This window comes from Brassica napus, chromosome A6 (genome assembly GCF_020379485.1).
Source record: "Brassica napus cultivar Da-Ae chromosome A6, Da-Ae, whole genome shotgun sequence".
Taxonomy (NCBI): domain Eukaryota; kingdom Viridiplantae; phylum Streptophyta; class Magnoliopsida; order Brassicales; family Brassicaceae; genus Brassica; species Brassica napus.
The window spans coordinates 24,107,049-24,133,657 of NC_063439.1; the positions used below are offsets into that span (position 1 = coordinate 24,107,049).

Here is a 26,609-nt window from a genome sequence, read left to right on the forward strand (position 1 = left end):
AAAGACAAGCCACTAACACAGACAAAAATAACACCGAAACCTACAACAAAGACAACAAGACCTAGAACTACGACACTCGGGATTGAAAGACAGCAGCAAAGGGAATAAGCTGGAACGATACCGGCGGGATGAGACTCCGTCGAAAGACACCAAGAGACAGAACTTCTCACGCGCCACCACCTCCTGCACCGGCCCTTCAAACGACGGATAGAGCTATAACACACCGAGGCCGGTGAGAGAAACATCCTCAACAGATTCACGCGCCGCCTAACGGAGAGGAACACCGGAGATCTCCAAACGGAAAACGAGATCTGACAAACCTCAAACCCTAAAAACTGACTCCCTGAACTGACCAACCTTACACGCCTCGCCGGGACTCCAAAGACTGACGAACTCCACAACCGAACGAAACCTCATGAGCAGATCGCTGGAGAAGTGAAGTCGGAAGAAACCAGAGCCCCTTGCATCTTGGACGGAGGAGAGGAACCAGAAGCAGAGAGCAAACAAAGACGAGGACTAAAAGCTAGGAGAGACGCCTCCGACACCGTCTAATCCGGCGCCGGAGCAAGGCGGAGGTTTCTATTGTTGTTCGCAGAGAGAATTGCAATTGGTATTTAATGCTCTTCTATACTAATATAAAATTGTAGTTGTAAATAACTAAAATAAAATTTTACTTTATTTTATATCTACAGTAATACTAACTGATGACCCTGGAGTTGGTTAGCCGACAAAAAAAAAAGCCTGGAATTACTCTATGTCAAATATACAAATTGTAAAACCTGCTAATATGTACTTAAAAAAATTGTAGGTTAGAGAAATTAGCGTGTAAAATTTGTTGATTTGTATCTGCCTTGCACTTATAATATACAAACCCTCTTATATCTTACTTTCAAAAAATTTGATTTGTAATAGAATAATCTTTTGATGTCATTTTTTTTATTCGTACTGTCTGTCAGCTGGTCAAATCGGACTACACCTATAACTTTTGAATCAATTTCACCAAAATAATATGTTTCCCACTATTTTTATATAGAATTGTAGATGTAACTAACTAAAAAAACTAACTAATTTATTTTATTTTATATATCTATACAGTAATATACACCAACTGATGAGCCTGAAGTTACTTTATGACAAATCCGCCAATATGTAAAATTGTGGCTCCGAAAGGTAAAAGCGGATTAAGCGGTGCGGGATAAGTGGTTTGACAGCAGTACGGTTCTGACAGTTATAAAAACGTATAGATAGGCTTCAAATGTTACGAACTGTCCCGCCCCGCACCGCAGTTAACAGTAACAAAAATCTCTACATATACCATATATCTATACGTTTTTATAACTGTTAAAACCGTACTGCAGTTAAACTGCTTGTCCCACACCGCTCAAACCGCAGTTACCATTCGGAGCAATACAGTATATGTAAAGATTTTTGTTACTGTTAACTGCGGTACGGTACGGGAAGGATGTTACCATTCGGAGCATGTATGTTTTGTGCAGTCTCATGACATGAGCATATTAATCAATTTAACGCTCTAGTTAAATATTACTCTTTTCGTTTTCAAAAGTAAAATTTTATAGAGTTATTTTTTGTTCCAAAATAATAAGTTTTCTAGAATTTAAAGTATTTTTAGTAGTTAATGTTGATAAATTGTATCTTTTTAAAAAACATTAATTAAAAATATTTCAATTGATTAACTACTATTGTTTGATAGTTATTAAAAAACGTATGGTGAAATAAATAATAATTTTAGTTATAAATATTTATTATATTTTTAATATGCACAAATATTCTATAAAAAATTTCTTTCGGAAACAGATGGAGTATTTATTATCTTAACTTAATTTGACCGTCTCTGTTAAGCTTGAAATTTATCCGATTTGAAAACAGTATTCTAGCTACCTTTTTTGCAGTCATGAGTCACAAGACGGCAAATCAGTTTAAACTGATAAAGATTTTATTAAAACTGAATCGATTTAATTGAAAAACTCATTGGATAAAGTCCAATTTTCCTTAAGCAGTAAAATAAACTTAGCCCGGTCTATTTTTTTTGTCAACTTTTTATTCATTATCCCGGTTCTTATTCACCAGCAGAGTAACCAGTGGAGAGAAAAGAAAGTCCGTGAAGGATAAGAAAGAGAGCGAGGAGACAAAGAGGTCAACTTCAGTGAATAAAGACATAGGTACGTGGACACCAGTAGCACACGTGCGCTCAATCATAACACTTATACATGCATACACACACTTATAATATGCTTTCCCATATGCATTTGTTTAAATACAATTAAAACATTTCTTCTCACCGGAAGGCGACGAGTACTGACGGACAAACCAACTAACACTCTTTAATTTACTTATTGTAGGTCCACTTTCCTGCCATTTCCTTACTCCATTCAATTTTTTGTTCTCTATATCCAAATGAGCATTTTGTTACAAAGAAAAAAAAATCCAAATGAGAATTTACTATTTAACTTAGAGATTTATAATAAAATTGGAGGATATTGAAATATAAGTTTACTTTTAATTTTTTATAATTTACTTTTCTAAAATTGCAAGTTTATTTCGTGGAAAATACACTAAGTTTAATTTGACCGGGTCTTTGTGGTCGAGGGATAGTGGACGGGTTCTAGATGCAAACACATTCCAATTCGATTTTCTGTTGAGAAAACTAAGTCACATTGTTCTACTTACCACGGCTGCAGATCCGTCCATATGAATATCTAGGAAAAAGCATGTCTTGAGATACACATTTTACCCAGAAATTAGATATGATTCTTTAATAAATCTGGATTAACATTTTTTAGCTAAAAAAAAGTTCAATCTATTCTACCAATGTAATTTATTCTATTAAAATCGAAGTACAAAATAATACTTGCCTACTTTTAAGTGGATTTTTACAGATTTTCATTCCTTTTTCGACTTATTCTAAACAGTTTATTTATTAGTTTAATTTAAGTGTTTATTACATTTTTTACATTTTTTTCAAATTACTTCATTAATTATTATTTACTTCATTAATTATTATTTACCATAATAATTTGTTATCATTTATTTTATGTATTAACCATAGTAATTTCACGTGTCACTTAAATTAAGTTGCTCCATTAGTGAAAAGAATTCAAACCGGTTAACAAAATTGTTTTTATTTCTTTACATAATTAGTTAGATATGAGCAGTTAGATATACGTTCGGATATTATAATTTTTACGAGCTTCAAATTTTTGAATTTTAAAAGTAAACTATGTTCGGGTATTATAATGTTTTTAACAGGGTTCGAGTTGGATTCTTCCGAGTTCGAGTATGTTCTTAAGAACTTAGAAATATCAAAATAACTTATATGCAGTGCCGGCTCTAAGCCATGTTAAGTAAAACATTCGCAACATGTGTTGTAAAAAAAAATTTTACATTGACACAACCATAAACCCCTAAAATCTCAAAACCGGTTCTGCTTATATGTTTAAAAATATTATTAAACAGTTTATAAAAAAAACAAAAACTAATATCCGCACAGACGTGCGGTAAGGTGATTGATGATAGTTTACATAAGAGACAATGTAATATTTGATGTTTACTGTGATAATATGTGTTTTATCATAAGTTTAATATTATAGTATTTTAGTATGCTTGTCCTATGTAAGACTAACAATTATATCTGTCATTCGTGATAGAAGTACATCGATGAACTTGTTTTTTTGGCAACATTTAGTTAGCTTAAACTGTAAATTAGTTATGATTAATTTTACGTCCATATAGTTATATTCAGAATTCAAGATTTCGTTTGAAAAAAATATTCATACTACTAACATAATCGATCTTCTGCCTGACAGAAAAAGAAAGTCATTGATACATGGTAATGTTTTAAAGCAGTTTTTCTTTTGTCAAAATGTTTTTAAGTAGTTAAGCCTTAATACCAAAACAAATAATGTCATATAATCTTTTTTTTTTGAACATGTATAATCTTATTACTAAATTCTAATGACCACTACCAATCCCCTATATATTATTTGAAAAACATTACAACATTTTTTGTAGCCACGTGTCATCACTAAAATGATTCTTAGAATCCTTAGAGAAATAGGTTGGTCCATCTAAATATATAATAAGCTTTTTATTAAACCATAATAAATACATTATTAATGTGCTTCATTATTTCTTTAAATAAGATTACGGAATTGCCTAATATGGCTAAAATATATATGACAATTAATAATTTTGAATAATAAAGATTTGATAAAAATAAGTGTGTATTATAATTATATTTGTTTAATTTTAAGCTATTAAAAATAATTAAACAATCAAAGTAACCATATAATAAAAATTAAAAAAATAATTTATATATTATATTTTGAATTTTTAAAAACGAGTATAAATTACTAAAACTGTTAAAAGTTTCACATTCAAATTTTGTGATCTATGATTTAAAACTTTTGTTATGATATGATACAAATAATTAAAAAATAATATAAGTTGAAAATCTCATTCAATAAGTATCAAAAATAAAGATATATAAATATATGTATCATTTTAAATTAAACTATATGCCAAATAAAAATACATAAATATCTTAATTTTGAAATTTACTTTGAACATTTTTTTGATAAAAAATTTGAAAAAATATTGACAACTTAATTTTTAAAAATATTATAAATTACTTAAACCTTTAATCTCACAGTGAAAATTTTGTTATCATTAATTTAGACTTTTTGCTATAACATATACAAATGATAAAAAAATATGAGCAAAATGCATCATCTAATAAATATTAATATTAAAATATACAATATATATGTTACTATCATTTAAATTTAATTATATATCATATCAAATAGAAAAAATATTTTTTCGATTTATAAAATTTATTTATATATTCGCACCAATTTAATTATATAAGTAGTAGATAATGACTTTTTAATTATTCAATATATATTTATTATTTCATAATATGTTATAAACATATAATATATAAAATAATTTATATATATAATGTTCATTCCGCGCAAGGCGCGGATCTTAACCTAGTGTTTATTATTACGACATCCGACCAATATTTAGTTTGTACACACTGAATTGAGATAATGTTGAATGCCTTCCTTTGCTAGAAAAAATGTTGAATGCTTTTCACAAAGGAGTTCTAACCATTTTTTTAAATATGATAAATCTTGAACACTAAAATACAATTTGATAGATCTCAGGTATCTCTCACTAGATTTACGAACTTATAATTATGCTCTAACAACCGGTTTTTCAAAAATAATACCAAAATCAATGATATTCCATAACAGATCCTATATTTAAGCAATCACCTTCGATATCAAAGTACCTGACAATATATTATATCTCTTACAACTTATAAATAAACCTGCATCATCTGATCCTTTTTTTTTACATTTTGAGAAGCTATATTGGAAGGTTTTACCTTAGCCGGACTTCGTGGCACTAAAAAAGTTGAACAACATTTCTACTGTGAGGTTTCTGAAGACAAAGCAATTTCATCTACAAGAAAAAAAGAGCTGCACTCTATTATTTTGTAGGTTGGAATAATGTTTGACCTGTTTTTTGTATTGTTTTAACTGAAAATACAATTATTTGCCTATTTTTATTGTAACAGGGTTTTTAGTGTAATTCTTAATTAGATCTATACCATTACCTGATTTTACAATATAAAATACTGAATAAAAGATTTGAAGTTAAATATTTACATAGTTTTTTTTTTTGAACAACATATTTGTTCAAATATTGTGTTGCCTCGTTACATGGGAGGTGATATATATTATAGTTAATCTGAATTATAACGTCATATTTATTGAATGGTAATATGCAAGATAACTGCAAAACAACTAAAATACGGTTCTAAGAGCATCTCCAATGTAAAGCTTCATTTTTTTCTCTAAAATGGAGTAAAAGTGAAAATGAAGTAAAATTACTCTAACCCTACTCCATTTTTTACTCCATAATGGAGTGATGAACAAACAAAAAATAGATTACTCCATTTATGAAGTAAACTTCCTTATGGAGTAAGATATTGAGTTGGGTTGAAGTATTTCTTACTTCATATTTACTTTTACTCCATTTTAAAGGAAAAAATGAAGTAGGGATGAAAATGCCCTAATGATAATAAAAATATATAATTACATGTGTATGTATAGAGGTTTTTGTCTTGTTCAAAGCCTTAAATGCGATGTTCAATGCAATGTTTAGGCATTTTTGAACTAAGTGTCAAAAAGTCAAAAGGAGAAAGGTACTCATTCATATTTGCTGCTCGATTCTGTTTTACCTTTTTCCATTCTTCGGTATATTTAGTAGTGAGTATAACTGAGTATAGCCCATTGCCTATTTTAACTAAGCCTAGATTCCACGTTATCCCACGTGAATCTCAGTTGAAATTGTGTTTAGAATTTTATCAATAAAAATACTATCTCGTCTCATCAAAACCTACTAGTAATAACTTATTATATAATGTTCAATTAATTTCGCCAGTTTCTTGTGTTTTTTTAGTCAAAGCATTTCCAACAAACATCCTTATTTCATTTTGAAAGGGAATCATCCTTAAAACGAGAAATTAATTGTGTATACCTTCAATTTTTTGAAACATAATATATTTTTTAATATAATATTTTTTGAATCTTCAATATTAGTAATAATTAATAATAATCACTAAAATTTCTTAAAATTACTATTTGACAAATATTAAAATAAAATATTTTGAAAATATATAATATAAGTACTGAAATGTAACTATTATAATATAAAAGTGCAAATAGAATATTTATATTTAAAATGTACATAAAGTACTAAAATGTGATATCAAAAAATATTCATGAGATTGTTAAAAATATATAATTTTGAGGAATAAAATAAAAATAAATAAATAGTTTTTAAAAGATTAAATATTTGTTGAAATGCAAAATTTCTTTAAAATGAAAGGATAAGAGCTATTGGAAATGCTCGTATAAATATATTATATCAGTTCATTTTTATGAAAGGATACGTATTTGAAAAAACCTATACAAAAAAATTCATTTCAAATTTTAAATAAAAGATGAGACTTATTTTCAGTTTTGATATGTCAGCCTTTTGTTGCCACGTTTACATTAGTAGCTACAAACTCTATAAATTATTTTATAAATTTGTAATTAGAATACATTTTATTTAATTTGTTGGAAAGCATATATTTTAACTCTGCAAATGTGAACATCAGCATGTTGTTGTGACATATTCGTCATGTGGACTTAGTTTTAAAAATTGGCTTACATGTGAAAATTTGGTGTTATATAAAGTCAGTCTTGGACTGAAAAATCACAAGGCTCGAGATCATTTTAAATCAGGATGAATAGCACATCAAATCTGTCAGGGTGCAGCGGGGGTGAGAGTATACATGGTCTGAAATGGACAAATGGTAAGACCAAAACACGTGGCCGGTATTAAACGAGTGGGATCAGCATAAACATATACTATTTACTTGATTAGTATGAAATAAGTTGATACAATATTAGGGTAAAAGGGAAAGAGCAAACTATATCAAAATTATATAAAATTACGATGCAATACATAATAATTATTAAATTTTTCTATATAAGAGTCGTACATGTATAGAGTATGGTTTGATGCAAAACTGTTTGGCTTAATAACTAGATTCGGGAAAACTACTTGGAATTTTGATGGAATATTTGTCTTTTTAATTCTCATGATAGATTTTACCGAAGTAATCATTAAATAGATAGAAATCTCAAAATCTTTGACTCCACAGTCCTACGGTTAAAAATTCAAAATAGGAGGAATACTTTACGTGGCTAAACAAAGATTAGTCATAGTAATAAGAAGCCTTTTCGAAGGAAACAAAAAGGCAAAGTTGAAGACTAAACTGGCACAACATTTCGGTGCAAGTTAAAAGTCCAAGCCTAGTGGAATCACTAATCCTACAGCATGACACATAGTTTTTACAAATATAATATATAATCCCCGTTTCAGAATTTAATATATACGATTACCAAAAATAATAATTAAATACATATCAGAATGAGAGTACTGGTGAAAAAAGAGTTGTGGTCGTAATTTCTGCCACTGGAACTTGATTAGTGTTGGAATGAATTATTTTCAATGTTTGAATTCCAAGTAAAAAAAGTGTAAAATATATTTTTAACCAAGTAATGGTAGCTTAATAATAATATTTTAGGTATTAGGTTTTGATTAGAAGAGCAGATCATAAAACAGTAGCACTGTAGCAGTATGTATGATGTCAAAGCTGTATGCTTTTGCTAAACTGTTTAATAAGATGAGTGGTATAACATAATGAATATGTTATTTAAAATTGTTATAAAAATAAATATAGCATATATAATATATTTATTTTTAATAAATATATTTCTAATATATATATATATATATATAAAATATAAAATTAAAAAGATATATAATTAATTAATTTAATAATTTTAAATTATGTTTATATCGAAAAATATTATTTTAAAATAAATTTTACAATTAAATTATATATTTTTAAAAATAATATTTCACATTTAAAATTTAATTTAAAATAGTATTTAAAAAATATTTTTATTTTAAATTAATTTTAGAAATCAAAATTTTATTTTCAGAATATAAAAATAATTTTATGATATTATTAAATAAAATAAATGAATTAATTATATATTTTCCATAATTTTATAAATTATAAATGCAAATGCTCTTCTAAAAACTTCATATGAGAGCATTTAGAAAGCATTAGCCAGAAAGCAATTAGAGATCATTAGCTATAGAGTATTTGCTATTTGGAGAGCATTAGCCAAAGAGTATTTGGAGAGCATTAGCATTTAGTAAATAATTTTTTTTACAATTGTTGATTGAATAACGTAGAACATAACATTAATGTTCTACCAATTAAGGTCTTAGTGTGTATATATATATATTAGTGATGAATTCAGTTTTTTTTATGAACTAAATTATTACTATTTGGATAATCTGGGCTTGGACTTCGATGCAAGTAGTTTACATGGTCTGTCGTAATAGATAATCGGTCTACTCTATAGTATTTATCGAAAAATATTTTAAACTCGGATTAAACAGTATAGCACGCTGTCAGATTAGTCCACTTTGTACAATTTCTGCAGGTGCTGATCGGATCAAGCCTATAGAGTATATAGAAAAGTAAAAATAAAAATAATTATAAGATACGTTCTATTAAAATATATAGTGGCTGCCTTTAGCCATCCGTGCGGTGGCTGCATTGCATTGACAATAATGGGCCATAACGAATATCTGGGCTTCAACTACAATTATTAGTTTATCAATTAAATTTGATTATATTTGCTGTATAACAAGCTGGCAACAATGAAACTGTAATGGATTTTTCGAATGACAAAGATTATATAGCATATATTCCATATATAGTATAACTTAAGGATAAGCTCATAAGCATACTTTTTTTGGTTAGGAAGCGTCAGTATTATTTTATAAGACGGAAATTTTAAACTAAAAAGACCGACACATATCTGCTTGATTCCAATAAGAAAAAAATATATAAAGTTTCCTTATAATATATAGTATTGGAGAAACATTAGAACATTCATATTTTATTTTGATAATATTAGTTGGCTGCTACAATATTGGTTGTTGTTATCTCTTACGAAGAAAAGAAGATTAATAACACTTTTGGTTCTTATTTCTATGTGTGGGCTACATATAAATAAACATGGATTTGATGGATGCACCAAATGATATGGTCCAAATTCAACCAAAGTAACATGCATTACTCATGCATCACAATGTTTGCAACTACCCAAACTTTTTGTCGGTTAAAAACTGCTAACCAAACTTAATCCTGCGCCATACCTTACTACTGTATTCTATCCCTGGAACAACCAGCAAATGGCTGATGCATTACAATAGTAACTGAAAAAGTATATATCCTTTTCCAAAGGGAAAAATGATTAAAACAAAAGATTATAGATGTTGAAATATAAGTGGAATGAAAGGTAGAGAAGATGGTTGCAACCAACATATTGCTAGAAAAGATTCTCAAGATGAGCTTTGGTATTGGCTCCACTGTTTACTTCTCTTTCTAACACCCATGTGTGAAGGTCCCCATTACAATTTTCTTTTGTTATTTCATTTTTTTCATATCCAAGTGCTTGTCTTGACTGTTGTATCCTTCTCCATCATCTTCCCATTTGCTTCAGTTTCAAATATAGAATATTAATAGATATGTGTGTACAGTTATTATTAGAAAGGATACGAATATATTATATCCTCTCATCTCTTAGCTTTCATCCATATCAATAATGGTTCTATCAAATGAGAAAATAATTATTTGAGTGATGAGTCAATTAGTTCCATTACCTCTTTTTTTCTTTTAAGCTCACATCCATATTAACCTTCGGTTTCTATCACATATGGAAAATCTATACGGATATGACAAGTCAGGTTCATGGAGTTGGATAGATACATAACAATATAGGGTTGCTAGCTTTATATTATGGATGTCGTCTGCTTGTTTCTGTTAAGTTACAAGTCTTAACTAGTAAATTTCACAGTTTTCGGATTTAGTTTGAATTAGCATGAATGGTTATACCTATAGGATCTTACTGTTTTCGTTTGCTAGTTCTATAGGATTACTGTTTTCGTTTCTGAAACGAAGGAACCGACAATGTTAATTCTCACTCGAGTTGGTTATATATAGAAGAAGCATGAATGGTTATAGGATTTCTATATTTTCGATTGTTAGTTCTCACTCGAACTAGTTGTTTCAAAACGCATACTAAATCTAAAAGTCTGGTTTTACAAGTCCAAAAACACATTCGAGGGTTTATTTGTCAAGTAAACTTATTTACATCGTCTTTACAATGCTATCACTTTATTTTATTGATATGAATTCGAGTATAGTCAAACTGAACAACCGCATATACGAAGACAACCTCTTCATGCACACCAATGGACTACCATGTGGTGTGCTTTTCGCCTCCCCACTTAGACACTCATGTGGGGTTTACATTTTAATGCAACTTACTAAAGATGGAAGAAAATTCTCAAATTTAATTATGTTTGTTCATGATCATATGTAGTTAGGTGACATAATTGTTGCGTGACTGGAGATGGTTTAATCAATCACAGAAATGATCTAATATATAGTAGCGATAGGTTTATTACTATATGATTATTAAATTTTGTTATAAGGAGTTACATTTGCCTGCAACATCCCAGAAATATTAAGAATAATTCTAAATGTAATTATGCAGAATCAATCACAGAAATTTATGCTTGTTCAGGATCATATGTAGTTGGATAACATGAGCTGTAGCATGTGGGTGATTGTTAATCAATTGCAAGAATAATGAAATAATATCGATTAATTTAGTATTTTCTTTTTTTCTTAACAATGAAATCCTGCTCCTAGCTAGACTCATAATCTTCTTCCTCAACCCATTTACTAGACAATGTTATTTTAGTTCTCTTTCCATTCTGGTATTCGAATTCGAGATCTTCCTAACTTTTCTCTTCCAAATAGTTAGGTGATATGTTGATTGAACGTTGAAACTGAGTGCTAACGATTGTATTGTTTTGAGTTCTGACCTAAGATATATTTCAGATTATTCAACCATTTCCGAAAAATGATGTTCTAATAAATATAAATTGTTTAGGTATAGTATATAATATTATATTTGATCATGCATGTAAGCATGTGTGTTTGAAATGGATAGGTATTATAATGAATGATAAAGAGAACAAAAGAGGAAAAAGGTGACTGTTAGCCCCAAATTCACGTTGCCCCCTCGTGGCCTTAAGGATTCCAAATCAACTTTGTGTCCTTATGGTACGATCTGTGGGCTGATAGTAACATCCTTGATGTGATCACTAGCCGGCCTTTTTTTCCATCGTCTCCTTTATGTCTTCCTTGAGATTTTCTCTTTCACACAAAATTCTATAATAAAAAAATCTACAATAAAACAACTATAATTTTGAATCACAAATGTTCAACTTCAAATTGATATATAGCCAACTGTTTTTTTTTTGTTGCATGCGGTTTTCAGTCAACTAGAGAACAAAACTACAAACTTTAATTAGATGGCATAAGAGTTACAATAGAAAAAAAAAAATCTTACAGAACTGATTATTAGGACTTCAGAGAAGTAAAGATGATAATGAATAGGCTTACCAAATTGAAAAAAAAAAACAATAGTGGATATTAATGGCTATGGTTTAGTGTAATTGCGTAAGGTCTAGACTGATTAGGTGGAGGAGAAAACGAGAAGCTCTTTAAATGTTAGCTAGCTTCATTTTCAATTTCGAAAACAAAATTAAAGATCAAATTATGTACTGTAGAAGACTTATCAATTATCATAGGAGTCGGAGCGACAATATAAAGCTGATATATTAAATCTAGGAGGAATTAAGCCTAGTTTTAAAATTAACTAGGGATTAACCCGGGCTACGCCCGGAATTTTTATTTTTTTCTAATTTAAGTTGTTAAATTATTTATATTTAGGCTATGATATATATTTATATAAATGTTAAAATGCATGTCATAATTAAAATTTATTTTTAAATTTTAACACGTTAAATTAACATATTTTTTACTATTTAAATATTTTTTTGTAATTTTATTGGCTATCTAGTTATCATATTTAGCAAAACTATCTTTTGAGTGTTGGAATAAATGTTTTAGAAATTTTATTAAACTGCAGAGTATTTTCGGATCGACCACATGCTCAACATTCGATCGATCCGTAAAAAGATGGTCGATCTCCTTGGCCAGGTAAGTACAATTTTAGCAAAAATATCTTTTATTTTCAAATATTAAGTATATAACTATTCTTTTTAATATTTTTTTAATTGTATTTTTTGATTAAATTATTGTATTATAATGGTTATGTAAATATTTTTTGTGATGTTTGAATTTGTGTTGTTCGTATACTTAACCTAGATGATATTGATGTTTAACAATTTATTGTTTTCTGAAAATAGAAAATAATGATATATCAAAACGCATCGAATACTTGTTAAATGATAGTATAATGTAAATTACATCTATTATTTGAAAATAACCATTTGTTGTTTTTATTTTTATTTTAAATCAGAAATTATTTTTATTTAAAAACATTATTCATATATAATATAATAGTTTAAGTTTGGAAGATTAATCTATATATATAAATTATGTATATTTTTCAAAAAATAATTTAAGATATTATATATTGAGTATCTGAATAAAAGCTGAATTTCTTATCTTGAAAATCAGATATTTATATTTTTGTCTTCATGTTATACTCACCAATCCATCATTGATATTTATAACTCAGTATGTTTTTTAAAAAACTTAGTTTTAAGCAATAAACGAATTTAATAAATTAAATTCATCACCTATAATGTTCTGTAAACTATATTTGAAAACTCTCTAAAATTATATTTTAAGCATAATATTATTTTTATTTAATTTAATTTAAGTTATTTTAAACATAATATATGCTAAACCAACTTAAATTATATTTACAATAGGACCATCCTAAACCGGTTAGTAAACCAAAAACAATATTAAACCAACATGAACCAATACCTGATTCGGCGAGGAAGGAAATGTTTCGGGATAAACGCTTAAATGGTTATTAACTGAAATGGTTTGATCATGAAAGAGTTAGTATGAATATTAACAATAAAATTATGGATTAGATTAATTTAAATTTGTAAGAATACTTTTGAGTCTATGAAAAGCAATTCAATTCCCATGAATAAGTTTGACTTTTGGAAGTTGCGGGTTTCCCAACAATGAATCCACCTAACAAAAAGTTTGTTGTTATAAAAAAATCTCATTCAAGGTTATTAAAGGTTTCTGGGACGGCAAGAGTTGATGATGAAACCATTTTTTTGCTCGAGTGCTTTGAAATTTTCCTTAATAGTGTGAGGTTGATGTGGATGGAATAATAAATTTTATAGGGACTTTCTTGATGTAACACTATACATTTTTTTTTGTTTAATTTGGTATTTCCATTTTTATATAATTTACTACCATTTTAAGATAGAAGTACATTTTAAGATAGATGCTTAAATCTTAATATACTTTTTCCATTTTTTAAAATGATTATTTCCATTTCTTATATTTTTATTTATGTAATATCTATATTTTATATTTTAAAATAGATATTTAAATATTAATGTACTTTTTCCATTTTTTAAATTGTGTATTTACTTATATTATATATTTTACATTTTAAGATAGATGCTTAATGCTTGATGAACTTTTTCCATTTTTAAATAAATTGTGTATTTACTTATTATTACATATATAATTCATATATTATATATTTACATTATTTACTTATTATTTATTTTCGTGTATATGTATTTCCATTTATTGTACTTTTCATTTACTTAATATCTCTATTTTACATTTTATGATAGATGTTTAAATCTTAATGTACGTTTTCCATTTTTTTAAAAATTGTATATTTCTATTTGTTATACTTTCTATTTACGTAATATCTATATTTTAAATTTTAATATATATTTTTAAATCTTAATGTAATTTCCCATTTTTTAAATTTGGTATTTACTTATATTATATATTTACCTATTATTTATATTTCTTTATATTGTGTATTTCTATTTCTTATACTTTCTATTTACTAATAATTTTATATTTTAAGATTGATTTACATTTTAAGATAGATGTTTAAATACTAATGTACTTTTTCCATTTTTAAATTATGTATTTCTTTTTCTTATACTTTCTATTTACTTAATATCTATATTTTACATTTTAAGATAGATGTTTAATATTTAATGTACTCTTTCCATTTTTAAAAAATTGTGCATTTACTTATTATTGTATATATAATTCGTATATTTATATATTTATAATATTTACTTATTATTTATTTTTCTATATATTTCTCTTTCTTATACTTTATATTTAGTTAATGTCTATATTTTATATTTTAAGATAGATGTTTAAATTTTTACGTATTTTTCTATTTTTAATGTAAAACGGCAATGTTTAATAGAAGAATTTGGACAAATAGTCAAATAGTTATATTTATGTTTTTTTTTCTTTTTTTTTATAAAATGGTAATGTTACATTATGAAGATAAACCGTTTTTTTAGTGAACAATGGTAATCTTACATATGTTTAATGTAAATTTTCCATTTTTTTATGTTGTATGTTTACATATTATTATTATTTTTAAATGTAAAATGGCGTCTACATATGTTTAATGTAGTATTTCCATTTTTATGTTGTATGTTTTACATATATATATTATTTTCGAAATTATATATAATGTTTTTTATATATAAAAAAACATTATGGAGATAAGCCGTCTTTTTTTTAGGTGAAAAATAGTAATCTTACATATGTTTAATGTAGTTTTTCCATTTTTTTATGCTGTATGTTTACATATTTTTTACAATTTTCGAAAATAAGTAATATTAAAATGTAAAACTATATTTTATGCCACGTGTCATCTTTCGGGAGAAATTTTTTCCGCTGATGTGGACGCCCTATAGAGCCTCAAAAGCTCCCTTTTATTAGTATTATTAAAATGTAAAACTATATTTTATGTCACGTGTCATCTTTCGAGAGAAATTTTTTCCGCTTATGTGGACGCCCTATGGAGCCTCAAAAGCTCCCTTTTATTAGTAGAGATATTTCCATTTTTATGCTGTATGTTTTACATATATATATTATTTTCGAAATTATATATAATCTCTACTAATAAAAGGGAGCTTTTGAGGCTCCATAGGGCGTCCACATCAGCGGAAAAAATTTCTCCCATATTACATTATGGAGATAAGCCGTCTTTTTTTTAGGTGAAAATAGTAATCTTACATATGTTTAATGTAGTTTTTCCATTTTTTTATGCTGTATGTTTACATATTTTTTACAATTTTCGAAAATAAGTAATATTAAAATGTAAAACTATATTTTATGCCACGTGTCATCTTTTGGAAGAAATTTTTTCCGCTGATGTGGACGCCCTATGGAGCCTCAAAAGCTCCCTTTTATTAGTAGAGACTAGGGATTAACCCGGGCTACGCCCGGGATTTTTATTTTTTTCTAATTTAAGTTGTTAAATTATTTATATTTAGGTTATGATATATATTTATATAAATGTTAAGATGCATGTCATAATTAAAATTTATTTTTAAATTTTAACATGTTAAATTAACATATTTTTTACTATTTAAATATTTTTTGTAATTTTGTTGGCTATCTAATTATCATATTTAGCAAAACTATCTCTTGAGTGTTAACATAAATGTTTTAGATATTAAATTAAACTGTAGAGTATTTTCGGATCGACCACATGCTCAACAATCAATCGATCCGTAAAAAGATGGTCGATCTCCTTGGCCAGGTAAGTACAATTTTAGCAAAAATATCTTTGATTTTCAGATATTAAGTATATAACTATTATTTTAAATATTGTTTTAATTGTATTTTTTGATCAAATTATTGTATTATAATGTTTATGTAAATATTTTTGTGATATTTGAATTTGTGTTGTTCGTATACTTAATCTAGATGATATTGATGTTTAACAATTTATTGTTTTCTGGAAATAGAAAATAATGATATATCAAAACGTATCTAATACTTGTTAAATGATAGTATACTGTAAATTATATCCATTATTTGAAAATAACCATTTGTTGTTTTTTATTTTCTTTTTTAAATCAGAAATTATTTTTATTTAAAAACATTATTCATATATAATATAATAGTTTAAGTTTGGAAGATTAATCTATATATATAAATTATGTATATTTTTTAAAAAAATAATTTAAGATATTATATATTGAGTAACTGAGTAAAAGCTGAATTTCTTATCTTGAAAATCAAATATTTATATTTTTGTCTTCATGTTATACTCACCAATCCATCATTGATATTTATAACTCAGTATGTTTTTAAAATAACTTAGTTTTAAGTAATAAACGAATTTAATAATTAAATTCATCACCTATAATGTTATATAAACTATATTTGAAAACTCTCTAAAATTATATTTTAAGCATAATATTACTATTATTTAATTTAAGTTATTTTAAGCATAATATATGCTAAACTAACTTAAATTATATTTACAATAAGACCATCCTAAACTTGTTAATAAACCAAAAACAATACTAAACCAACATGAACCAATACCTGATTCGGCGTGGAATGAAGTGTTTCGGGATAAATGCTTGAATGGTTATTAACTGTAATAGTTTGATCATGAAATAGTTAGTATGAATATTAACAATAAAATGATGGATTAGATTAATTTAAATTTGTAAGAATACCTTTGAGTCTATGAAAAGCAATTCAATTCCCATGAATAAGTTTGGCTTTTGAAAGTTGTGGGTTTCCCAACAATGAATCCACCTAACAAAAAGTTCGTTGTTATAAAAAATCTCCTTCAAAGTCATTAAGGGTTTTTGGGACGGCAATAGTTGATGGTAGAACCATTTTTTTGCTCGAGTGCTTTGAAGTTTTCCTTGATAGTGTGAGGTTGATATTGATGGAATAATGAGTTTTATATGGACTTTCTTGACTCCCTCTGTTTCAAAATACATGAAGTTTTAGGTTGGGACACAAATATTAAAAAACTTGTTTTTTATCTAAAAAGTATCACTAAAATATAAATTAAAAATTATTCAACCAATCACAAAACATACTACAAAATATAATTGGTTACACAGTTTTTGATAAAGTTAAAAGATACCTTGAAATATGAAAACATCATCTATTTTGAAACATCAAAAACTCTCTAAAACATCATCTATTTTGAAACGGAGGGAGTACATTTTAATTTTTGTTTTGTTTAATGTGGTATTTTCATTTTTATATAATTTACTACCATTTTAAGATATATGTACATTTAAGATAGATGTTTAAATCTTAATGTATTTTTTCTATTTTTTTTAAATGTTTATTTCCATTTCTTATATTTTTTATTTACGTAATATCTATATTTTATATTTTAAAATAGATATTTAAATCTTAATGTACTTTTTCCTTTTTTTGTAAATTGTGTATTTACTTATATTATATATTTTACATTTTAAGATAGATGTTTAATGCTTAATGAACTTTTTCCATTTTTAAAAAAAAAAATTGTGTATTTACTTATTATTATATATATAATTCATATATTATAGATTTAAATATTTACTTATTATTTATTTTCCTGTATATGTATTTCCATTTCTTGTACTTTTTATTTACTTAATATCTTTATTTTACTTTTAAAGATAGATGTTAAAATCTTAATGTACGTTTTCCATTTTTTAAAAAAGTATATTTCTATTTGTTATACTTTCTATTTACGTAATATCTATATTTTAAATTTTAAGATATATTTTTAAATCTTAATGTAATTTTCCATTTTTTAAATTGGGTATTTACTTATATTATATATTTACTTATTATTTATTTTTATTTATATTGTGTATTTCTATTTCTTATACTTTCTATTTACTAATAATTTTATATTTTAAGATAGATTTACATTTTAAGATAGATGTTTAAATACTAATGTACTTTTTCTATTTTTTTAAATTGTGTATTTCCTTTTGTTATATTTTCTATTTGCGTAATATCTATATTTTATATTTTAAGATAGATGTTTAAATCTTAATATAATTTTTTCCATTGTTTTTAAGTTGTGTATTTCTTTTTCTTATACTTTCTATTTACTTAATATCTATATTTTACATTTTAAGATAGATGTTTAATATTTAATGTACTCTTTCCATTTTTTAAAAATTGTGCATTTACTTATTATTGTATATATAATTCGTATATTTATATATTTATAATATTTACTTATTATTTATTTTTCTATATATTATGTATTTCTCTTTCTTATACTTTATATTTTATTAATATCTATATTTTATATTTTAAGATAGATGTTTAAATCTTAATGTATTTTTTCATTTTTAATGTAAAACGGCAATGTTTTATAGAAAAACTTGGACAAATAGTCAAATAGTTATATTTATGCTTTTTTTTTTATAAAATGGTAATGTTACATTATGGAGATAAACTGTTTTTTTTTAGTGAAAAATAGTAATTTTACATATGTTTAATGTAGTTTTTCCATTTTTTTCATGTTGTATGTTTACATATTATTTTTATTTTAAATGTAAAATGGTAATCATACATATGTTTAATGTAGTATTTCCATTTTTTATGATGTATGTTTACATATTATTTATTATTTTCGAAATTATATATAATGTTTTTTTTTACAAAATAGTAATGTTACATTATGCAGATAAGTCGTCTTTTTTTAGTGAAAGATGGTAATCTTACATATGTTTAATGTTTACATATTATTTTTTTAAAATAAAAATGTAAAATGGTAATCTTACATATGTTTAATGTAGTATTTCCATTTTTTATGTTGTATGTTTACATATATTTATTATTTTTGAAATTATATATAATGTTTTTTTTTTTTTTATAAAACGGTAATGTTACATTATGAAGATAATCTGTCTTTTTTTAAGTGAAAAATGGTAATCTTATATATGTTTAATGTAGTTTTTCTATTTTTTATGTTGTATGTTTACATGTTATTTATAATTTTTGAAAATTAGTAATATTAAAATATAAAACTATATTTTATGCCACGTGTCATTTTTTGGGAGAAGTTTTTACCGCTGATGTGGACTCTCTATGGAGCCTCAAAAGGTCCCTTTTATTAGTATAGATTTTTCAGATAGATGTTTAATTTTGTTTTTTTTTTATTTTTAATTATATATTTACGTATTCTAATTTTCTTGCTTTTATATCAGATGATAAATTATGATAGATGTTTAATGTAATATTTCTATTTCTTATAATTGTATATTTACTTTTCATTTATTTTTTCTTATATTGTATATTTTCTCCAACAGCTCTAAAGAGATAAGGTTCCAACAGCTCTATTTTGAATTTTGAACTTTGAACTTTTGGACTGTAGTGAACAGTGCTCGTGAATTCATACAATACCAAATTGCTCAATGCAGGTTTTTTCAAATCGCCTACTTTGATGTCGTAGATGATATTTCTTTTTCCTCAAACACAATTCTTTTCCCTCCAACATCAAAGAGTTCAATATAGCTTTCTTGAAGTGCTCACTTCGATGTTGTAGGTAAATCTGCTTTCCATTTCTCTTTTGCTGTCTTTGTCTTTGATTCTTCCTTCTTCATTTTCTTCAAGTTAACAACTTTGACCATTATTCATCTACTGAACTGACAAAAATATTCGACAACCATTTGTATTTCTCATTTCCCATCTTTATATAATCGGCTGGTCCATATCTTAAATCACACCAAGAGAACAATGACGGATTTTTAGAGCAGAGCCGCGGGGAATTTGAGTTGGAAACGATTTAAGTTCGCCCAAAAATTGTGCCTGAAGTCAGTATATATATATTATATCTATATGTTTGTAATACAATAAACTATTCTGGCAAAATGGAATTGTACTTATAGGTTAGCCCTAGGATTTAGACACAAACCAAACATAACCAAAATTTTAAGTTTTCTGTTCAGAAACCAGTTGATTTCGGTTCAGTTCCGTAAGGTTTCGAAAAAATTGGCTCGGTTCGCAAGTAGTTAAGTTCAGTTTTCCAAAAAAAAATAAAAGTTTTAAACCAAAAATAACCACACTGATCAAGCTAACCGAAAGAACTAACCAAAACTAACCGAAACCCTGAAACCACATGCCTATTAAATTCGCCTCTTAATTTCACATTTTTAGTTTTTTAAATGTTTAGACGGTGTAGTTTTTATATTTATAGATGACTAACATGAACATGAGGAGTTTGATGCTGCCTGCGACTTGAGACGGGATCTTTATGGTAAGTTCTCAATGTCTTATAAGATAATGTTCATCTAACTTGGATCAACCGTTTTAATTCGATCAAATATATTTAGCATTCTTTGTCTAGGATAGTGTCATGATCCATACTTACGTTTTTAGGTTACATTGTTGTGTTTATCTTATACAAAGCATTGAGTTTGTTTTTTCTATTTTGCAGATTATGTTGGCCATATCAAGCTTGTGAATTGGCAGGTTCTCAGTGACAGTCTCGTGCTAGATGATGCCGAGATAGCTTCATCACGCCGAGTTCTGCTTCATGTTCAAACACATGAGTAAGCTAATCTGTATTATTTTCATATTCATGTGTTGTCTCTCTTATCACATGTTTTTTTTTTATGTTATAGCGGTCCGGTGATGAAGTTGTACCTATGGGACAAGGCTGGCACCAACTTTAGTGAGAAATTTAAAGCATCTGGAGGAACAGCACGTGTTATTTTAGTCACTACCTTAAACCCAAAATGACTTGGAGGTTTGTATTAGCACCTTTTTCTTATTTCTTAGAAGTATATAAGATGGTCAGGGAAATCTGGTTAGGTTAGCTTTGAGTAATAGAACTGACATTTGGTAGAAATTGGATCTTATTGGCTATTAGTAACCAATAGGCTCGGTTATGACAAATCCTACAACCCATTTTACATTATAAATTTTCATTTGTATTATAACAATCGATCTGTTATAGGTGCCTTAGCTCTCTCCTCTATGACGCCATCACGTGTGTTTTTGGACATTGATGTCCAAGCAACCCGAGATTATCTCACTTGGTAAGCTTTCCTTTATTTAAAATTGTTAGTTGTTATTCCATCATTGTTTTTGATGTTTGTACGTTGGCTTCAGGATGAACACGGACCTAGATGTTGCTAACAGATTTGATGCAGACATTGTCACCAAGACTGAGACAGTGACCATAGGCGAGCTCTTTTCCTATATGAAGCAGGAAGATGCCAAGGTTGTTCAGTACCAATTTGTAACACATTTAATATGGTAGTCTTAGTTTCTTATTTAATCGTTTAACATTTTGCAGGTTGCTTGGTTTGAGTGCATAGCAACCATTGGTGATGTTGCGCACGGTTCATCATGGTATTACATAGGCTGTGGTGGGTGCCACACTAAGGCAACCAAAGGGCCTACCAGCCTTATGTGTAAGAAATGTGGGAAAACCGATATTGTTGGTGTTGCACAGTAAGTGACTCAGATCTACTTAAACTCATACTTCAATGCACCATTCTTACTCTGCTCATGAAACAGGTACCTGGCCAAGATCACCGTGTATGATAATGATGATCAAGCGACTTTTGTGCTCCTTGGTGTTGGTGGTGCTGGACATGAGTTATCTGGAAAGAAAGCTTCTGAGTTGGTTGAGAAGTATTTCGAGGTAATTACAAACCTGTGTGCCTTTGCTATTTAAAACTGTATTTTCCAAGATAATTATAGGTATATAGTGACAATTGATTACTGTATGTTAGGCCAATGAGAATGTAGGAGATGATCACTTGGTTCCAGTACCTCAAGCTCTTATAGATACCATAGGACAGACTCGCAAATTCGTTGTGAAGGTGTCAGATCACAATTTGACTAGCAAGACCCAAGCTTTGACTGTGACAAAGGTGCTCACTCCAGAAGTTCCAGAAGCTAAAGCCAATCTAGAAGGAAACGTGGCTGTACCAGACACACAGGAAACCTTGCAGAAGGAAGTTGCTGATGATGATCCTTCCACATGCTTTGGGAGTGTGAAGAGGGCTGCTGATAATGTTGAGGCAGAAGATCCCAAGCGAGCCAGAAGTGGCTAGGATGTGTTAAGTGTTGGTTTTTATGGTTACTAAACTCTATGCTTCGTTTTTTTTTTAAATCTCAGACTCTGTTTTTGCAACATTAAACTATCTTTCTTATAATCTATGTTGTCTCTACCTAATGTTTTTTACCTAATGTTTGATGTTTGAACATTTTAGTTTTTTTTTTATTTGAATCTTTCACGAATTTGGCTGTTGTTTTTTATTTGAATTCAATCTGTTTCATTTTTACTCTGTTAGGTTTGGTGGTATTGTATGTCTTGGTTTGGAGCTTTGCAACTTATCTGTGACCGGATGAGTTTTCGTTGCTGGCGGGCATGCCTCCCATTAGTTTGTGAGAATGTTAACCACATTCTTACTGTTCTGTCTTCGCATGATAACAGTGACAAATCTGTTACTATGAACTAATATACTGGAATATTTGTTAAACCGAGCTTATTCTAGTAATTTATTTTGTTTATACTATACTGTCATGTACTAATATAATACATGTTTACGGTAAAATATTATTACTAATTCATGCTTTTGGTATATCATCCTCTGAACTTGAATGGAAGTTTGGTAAATTAGACATTCCAACGTCACCAAAAAACCGATTTATTATGACCATGCAATTTAGGGTAATTGTACATTAAAAAAATTGAAAGATTTCAAAATTACATGCTAAGTAATTCAGCCGTAATCTTAATTTTGTTGTAATTTAAAACTCATAGTACTGTATGTTTTATAAGCTTTGCAAGCGTTGGCGTGTTCGAACGTTACAATAAAGGCTGCATGATGATTACAGCATATATAAACAGAGCACATTGTGGTTATCTTTAGGCGGAAAACTCCATGTATATTACACTAAAACAAAAACTCTATGGTTAACTCTACAAAAAAAAAAAAAATACTTACGGTTTCTTAAAATAAAAACTACCAAAAAATATAAAATTTACTTTAATTAAACATGTTATCCGAAATAATTTAAAATTTAATTAAATAAATAATAATTTCTCCCATAATATGCAACACATTATGCTGAATCAAACGGCTAATAATATAACAACAGTTGCATCCAAAAAACATCAACAACAAAGAGTTACAACACAATTCCAGCAGAAATTACCATCTCAAAATAGTAAAACGCAAGTTAAGTTCAATTTAGTAATATTATAGGAAAATAATCCGGGCGTAGCCCGGAAAACCCTCTAGTCCCAATAAAAACCAAAAATACACCACCGCTATTGTTTTTTTTTTTTTCAAATATGTTGTATGGCTTATCACCAAGAACCTACTAACCACAAGTTTCATTATGACATAAACAAAACATATTTAAAGCCGTAACATAGAATTTTTAACATAAGTACACTTTTCTTTGTTACTCTAATGGCGAGTTTCTTTCGTCTGTTACAGATCAATAATGAAAAAAAAAAAATTTATTTTGTAGTTGCCACTTGCCAGAGTTCTTCAACTACTGAACCTAAACAACTCAGTCAGTGTTGTATTCACGGACCCTGCTGAGACGAACTTGGTAAGCTTAGTAAACCAAATAGCGAAGGCCCTCTTCTCTGCAACCTCATGTAAACCGTTTCACAAAAACAGTTCCATTAGAGAAGACAGTGGAGATAAATATTATGTGGAAGCGAATGCGTTTGAGTTAAAACAAAGAATAAAAATCTTTAATCGCTAATCTAAAGGACTTTAATGTAAAGTATTTACCATGAGCTTGGAATAGATACCCTCTTGTTCTTGACCAATCTGAAGAAGCTCAAACTCAGCTTGGCGTTATGCTTCAAACTGATCCATCTCTCGTCCAAAATCTTCTTCCCCTGCCTTAAACACTTAATGCTTTTAAAGACCTTTCATATCCAGTGCTGAACAAAAACCCTTATTTTTCAGTTCTGAAGACAAAATTAAGGGGCAGATTAATCGATGGTTGTTTATACAGTGATCAGTTCTTCTCATAGACACAAAGGAAATTAACCAAGAATAGTAGGCACTAAACAAATAGTTTCCTAATTTTGGCTAAAGATCTAACGGAGGAAAGATACCTTTAGAAGAAACATTAGATCTTGGCTGAGAAACCTCTTCTGATAAATCTCAGACTTGTTTCCATGCCTCCATCATCTGGTTCATCACTTCTCTCACAGTTTTCACCTGAACATGTATCCACAATTGAAACTTGTAATCATGCTGGAGCAGAACAAAACCTACATTCAGACACTAAAACCAAACCTTGTCGTATATCTTGCTTTTGAAGATCTTCAAAGACTTTCTCAAAAATCATTTCTTTCCGCCGTGGATAACCTCCCTAAGGCTTCGGCTGCTGCTTTCCTCGCCGCTCAATCTTCACTACTCAAGAAGCTAACTAAGCAATCCACCTGCCATTTCAATCCACCGGAGCTCACTGTAATCAGAATGAGATATAAGCGTTACGAAGATAAGATGAGATCAAGGAGAGGACTACTCACACATATTTATACAGAGATCACCGCCTATTAGATATAAAAAAGCATTGATGACGACGTAGTGGGAGAGCGAATCAATGTTATTAATCACGAAGCCTTTACGCAGACCGTTCAAAATGGTGAGAAGAATCACAAAAGGCATCGCGTTTTCGTCGCAGGAAGAGGAGAGCCTTTGCGGATGAATTAGGGTTAGAGGATACCAAGTCTTAAGCCCATTCCCACATAAACATCTAAGCCCATCACGCCTAGATTAAATGAAACTGAAAACTTTAGTTACATGGACACGTGGTGCCGTCTGCTTGCTCGACTTTCCTAGCTGGCGGATGACGTGGATGGCCTAGGAAGGATAGAAACACTTCTTTATATATATAGATTTATTTTTTATTTTTTATTAATGCCACGTGTCATCTTTTAGAAGAAATTTTTTTCCGCTGATGTGGATGCTTTATGGAACCTCAAAAGCTCTTTTTTATTAGTATAAATACATTTTTCATATATATGTTTAATTTAGTGTTTTTCATTTTTTAATTATATATTTAGGTATTCTAATTTTCTTGCTTTTATATCAGATGATAAATTATGATTGATGTTTAATGTAATATTTTTATTTCTTATATTATATATTTACTTTTTATTTATTTTTTTATATTATATATTTACTTATTATTGTTTAATGTAATATTTCTATTTCTTATATTATATATTTACTTAGTATTTATTTTCTTTATATGTATGTTTATTTTTTTTTTTTTGTTAATGCCACGTGTCATCTTTTAGAAGAAGTTTTTTCCGCTGATGTGGACGCCCTATAGAGCCTCAAAAGCTCTCTTTTATTAGTATAGATTTCTATTTCTTATATTATATATTTACTTAGTATTTATTTTCTTTATATGTATGTTTATTTTTTATTTTTTGTTAATGCCACGTGTCATCTTTTAGAAGAAGTTTTTTCCGCTGATGTGGACGCCCTATGGAGCCTCAAAAGCTCTCTTTTATTAGTATAGATTCCGCTGATGTGGACGCCCTATGGAGCCTCAAAAGCTCTCTTTTATTAGTATAGATTTTTGACACTTTTAGATGAAGTTTTTTCCGCTGATGTGGACGTCCTATGGAGCCTCAAAAGCTCCCTTTAATTCTAGAGAGCCTCAAAAAACTTCTAGATGTGGACGTCCCCTTATCACACGGCAATTTTTTCCGCTGATGTGGACGCCCTATGGAGCCTCAAAAGCTCCCTTTTATTAGTAGAGATTAAATCATAACTACTATATCCAAGTAATAACTTATTTGGGCTTCTTACAAAGTTATGTGGGCTGCTCTATTATTATTATTTTTTCGACAAAATCAGAATATATTTATATCATAAGTATTATTTAACAAAATACAAAACACGATTTAATACAATCATTGATCCAAATTTAAAACAATTTCAAAGAAAGAGTGGAGACTGGAAAGTAACCATGCTTTCCGGAAAAAAAGCTTATAAGCTAATAGAAATCTATTATGTTCCTCTTTCGCATATTTTTCATA

At 28.0% G+C, this 26,609-nt stretch overlaps 1 protein-coding gene and 1 long non-coding RNA gene across 2 annotated transcripts; one reads left to right on the plus strand and one right to left on the minus strand.

Moving 5' to 3' along the window:
- The first annotated feature begins 20,777 nt into the window (after positions 1-20,777).
- On the plus strand, positions 20,778-22,632 carry LOC125610029. The gene is made up of 8 exons (XM_048781678.1): positions 20,778-20,784; positions 21,003-21,117; positions 21,190-21,272; positions 21,525-21,606; positions 21,680-21,809; positions 21,867-22,024; positions 22,091-22,217; positions 22,309-22,632. The coding sequence occupies exons 1-8, from the start codon at positions 20,778-20,780 to the stop codon at positions 22,630-22,632; spliced, it is 1,026 nt and encodes a 341-aa protein (XP_048637635.1).
- Positions 22,633-23,902: 1,270 nt separating this feature from the next.
- LOC125575935 lies at positions 23,903-25,583 on the minus strand. Its single transcript, XR_007314479.1, has 2 exons — positions 24,334-25,583; positions 23,903-24,182 (listed from the first exon to the last, which is right to left on the minus strand). It is a non-coding gene; the product is annotated as an uncharacterized LOC125575935 (long non-coding RNA).
- Between the last annotated feature and the right edge of the window lie 1,026 nt (positions 25,584-26,609).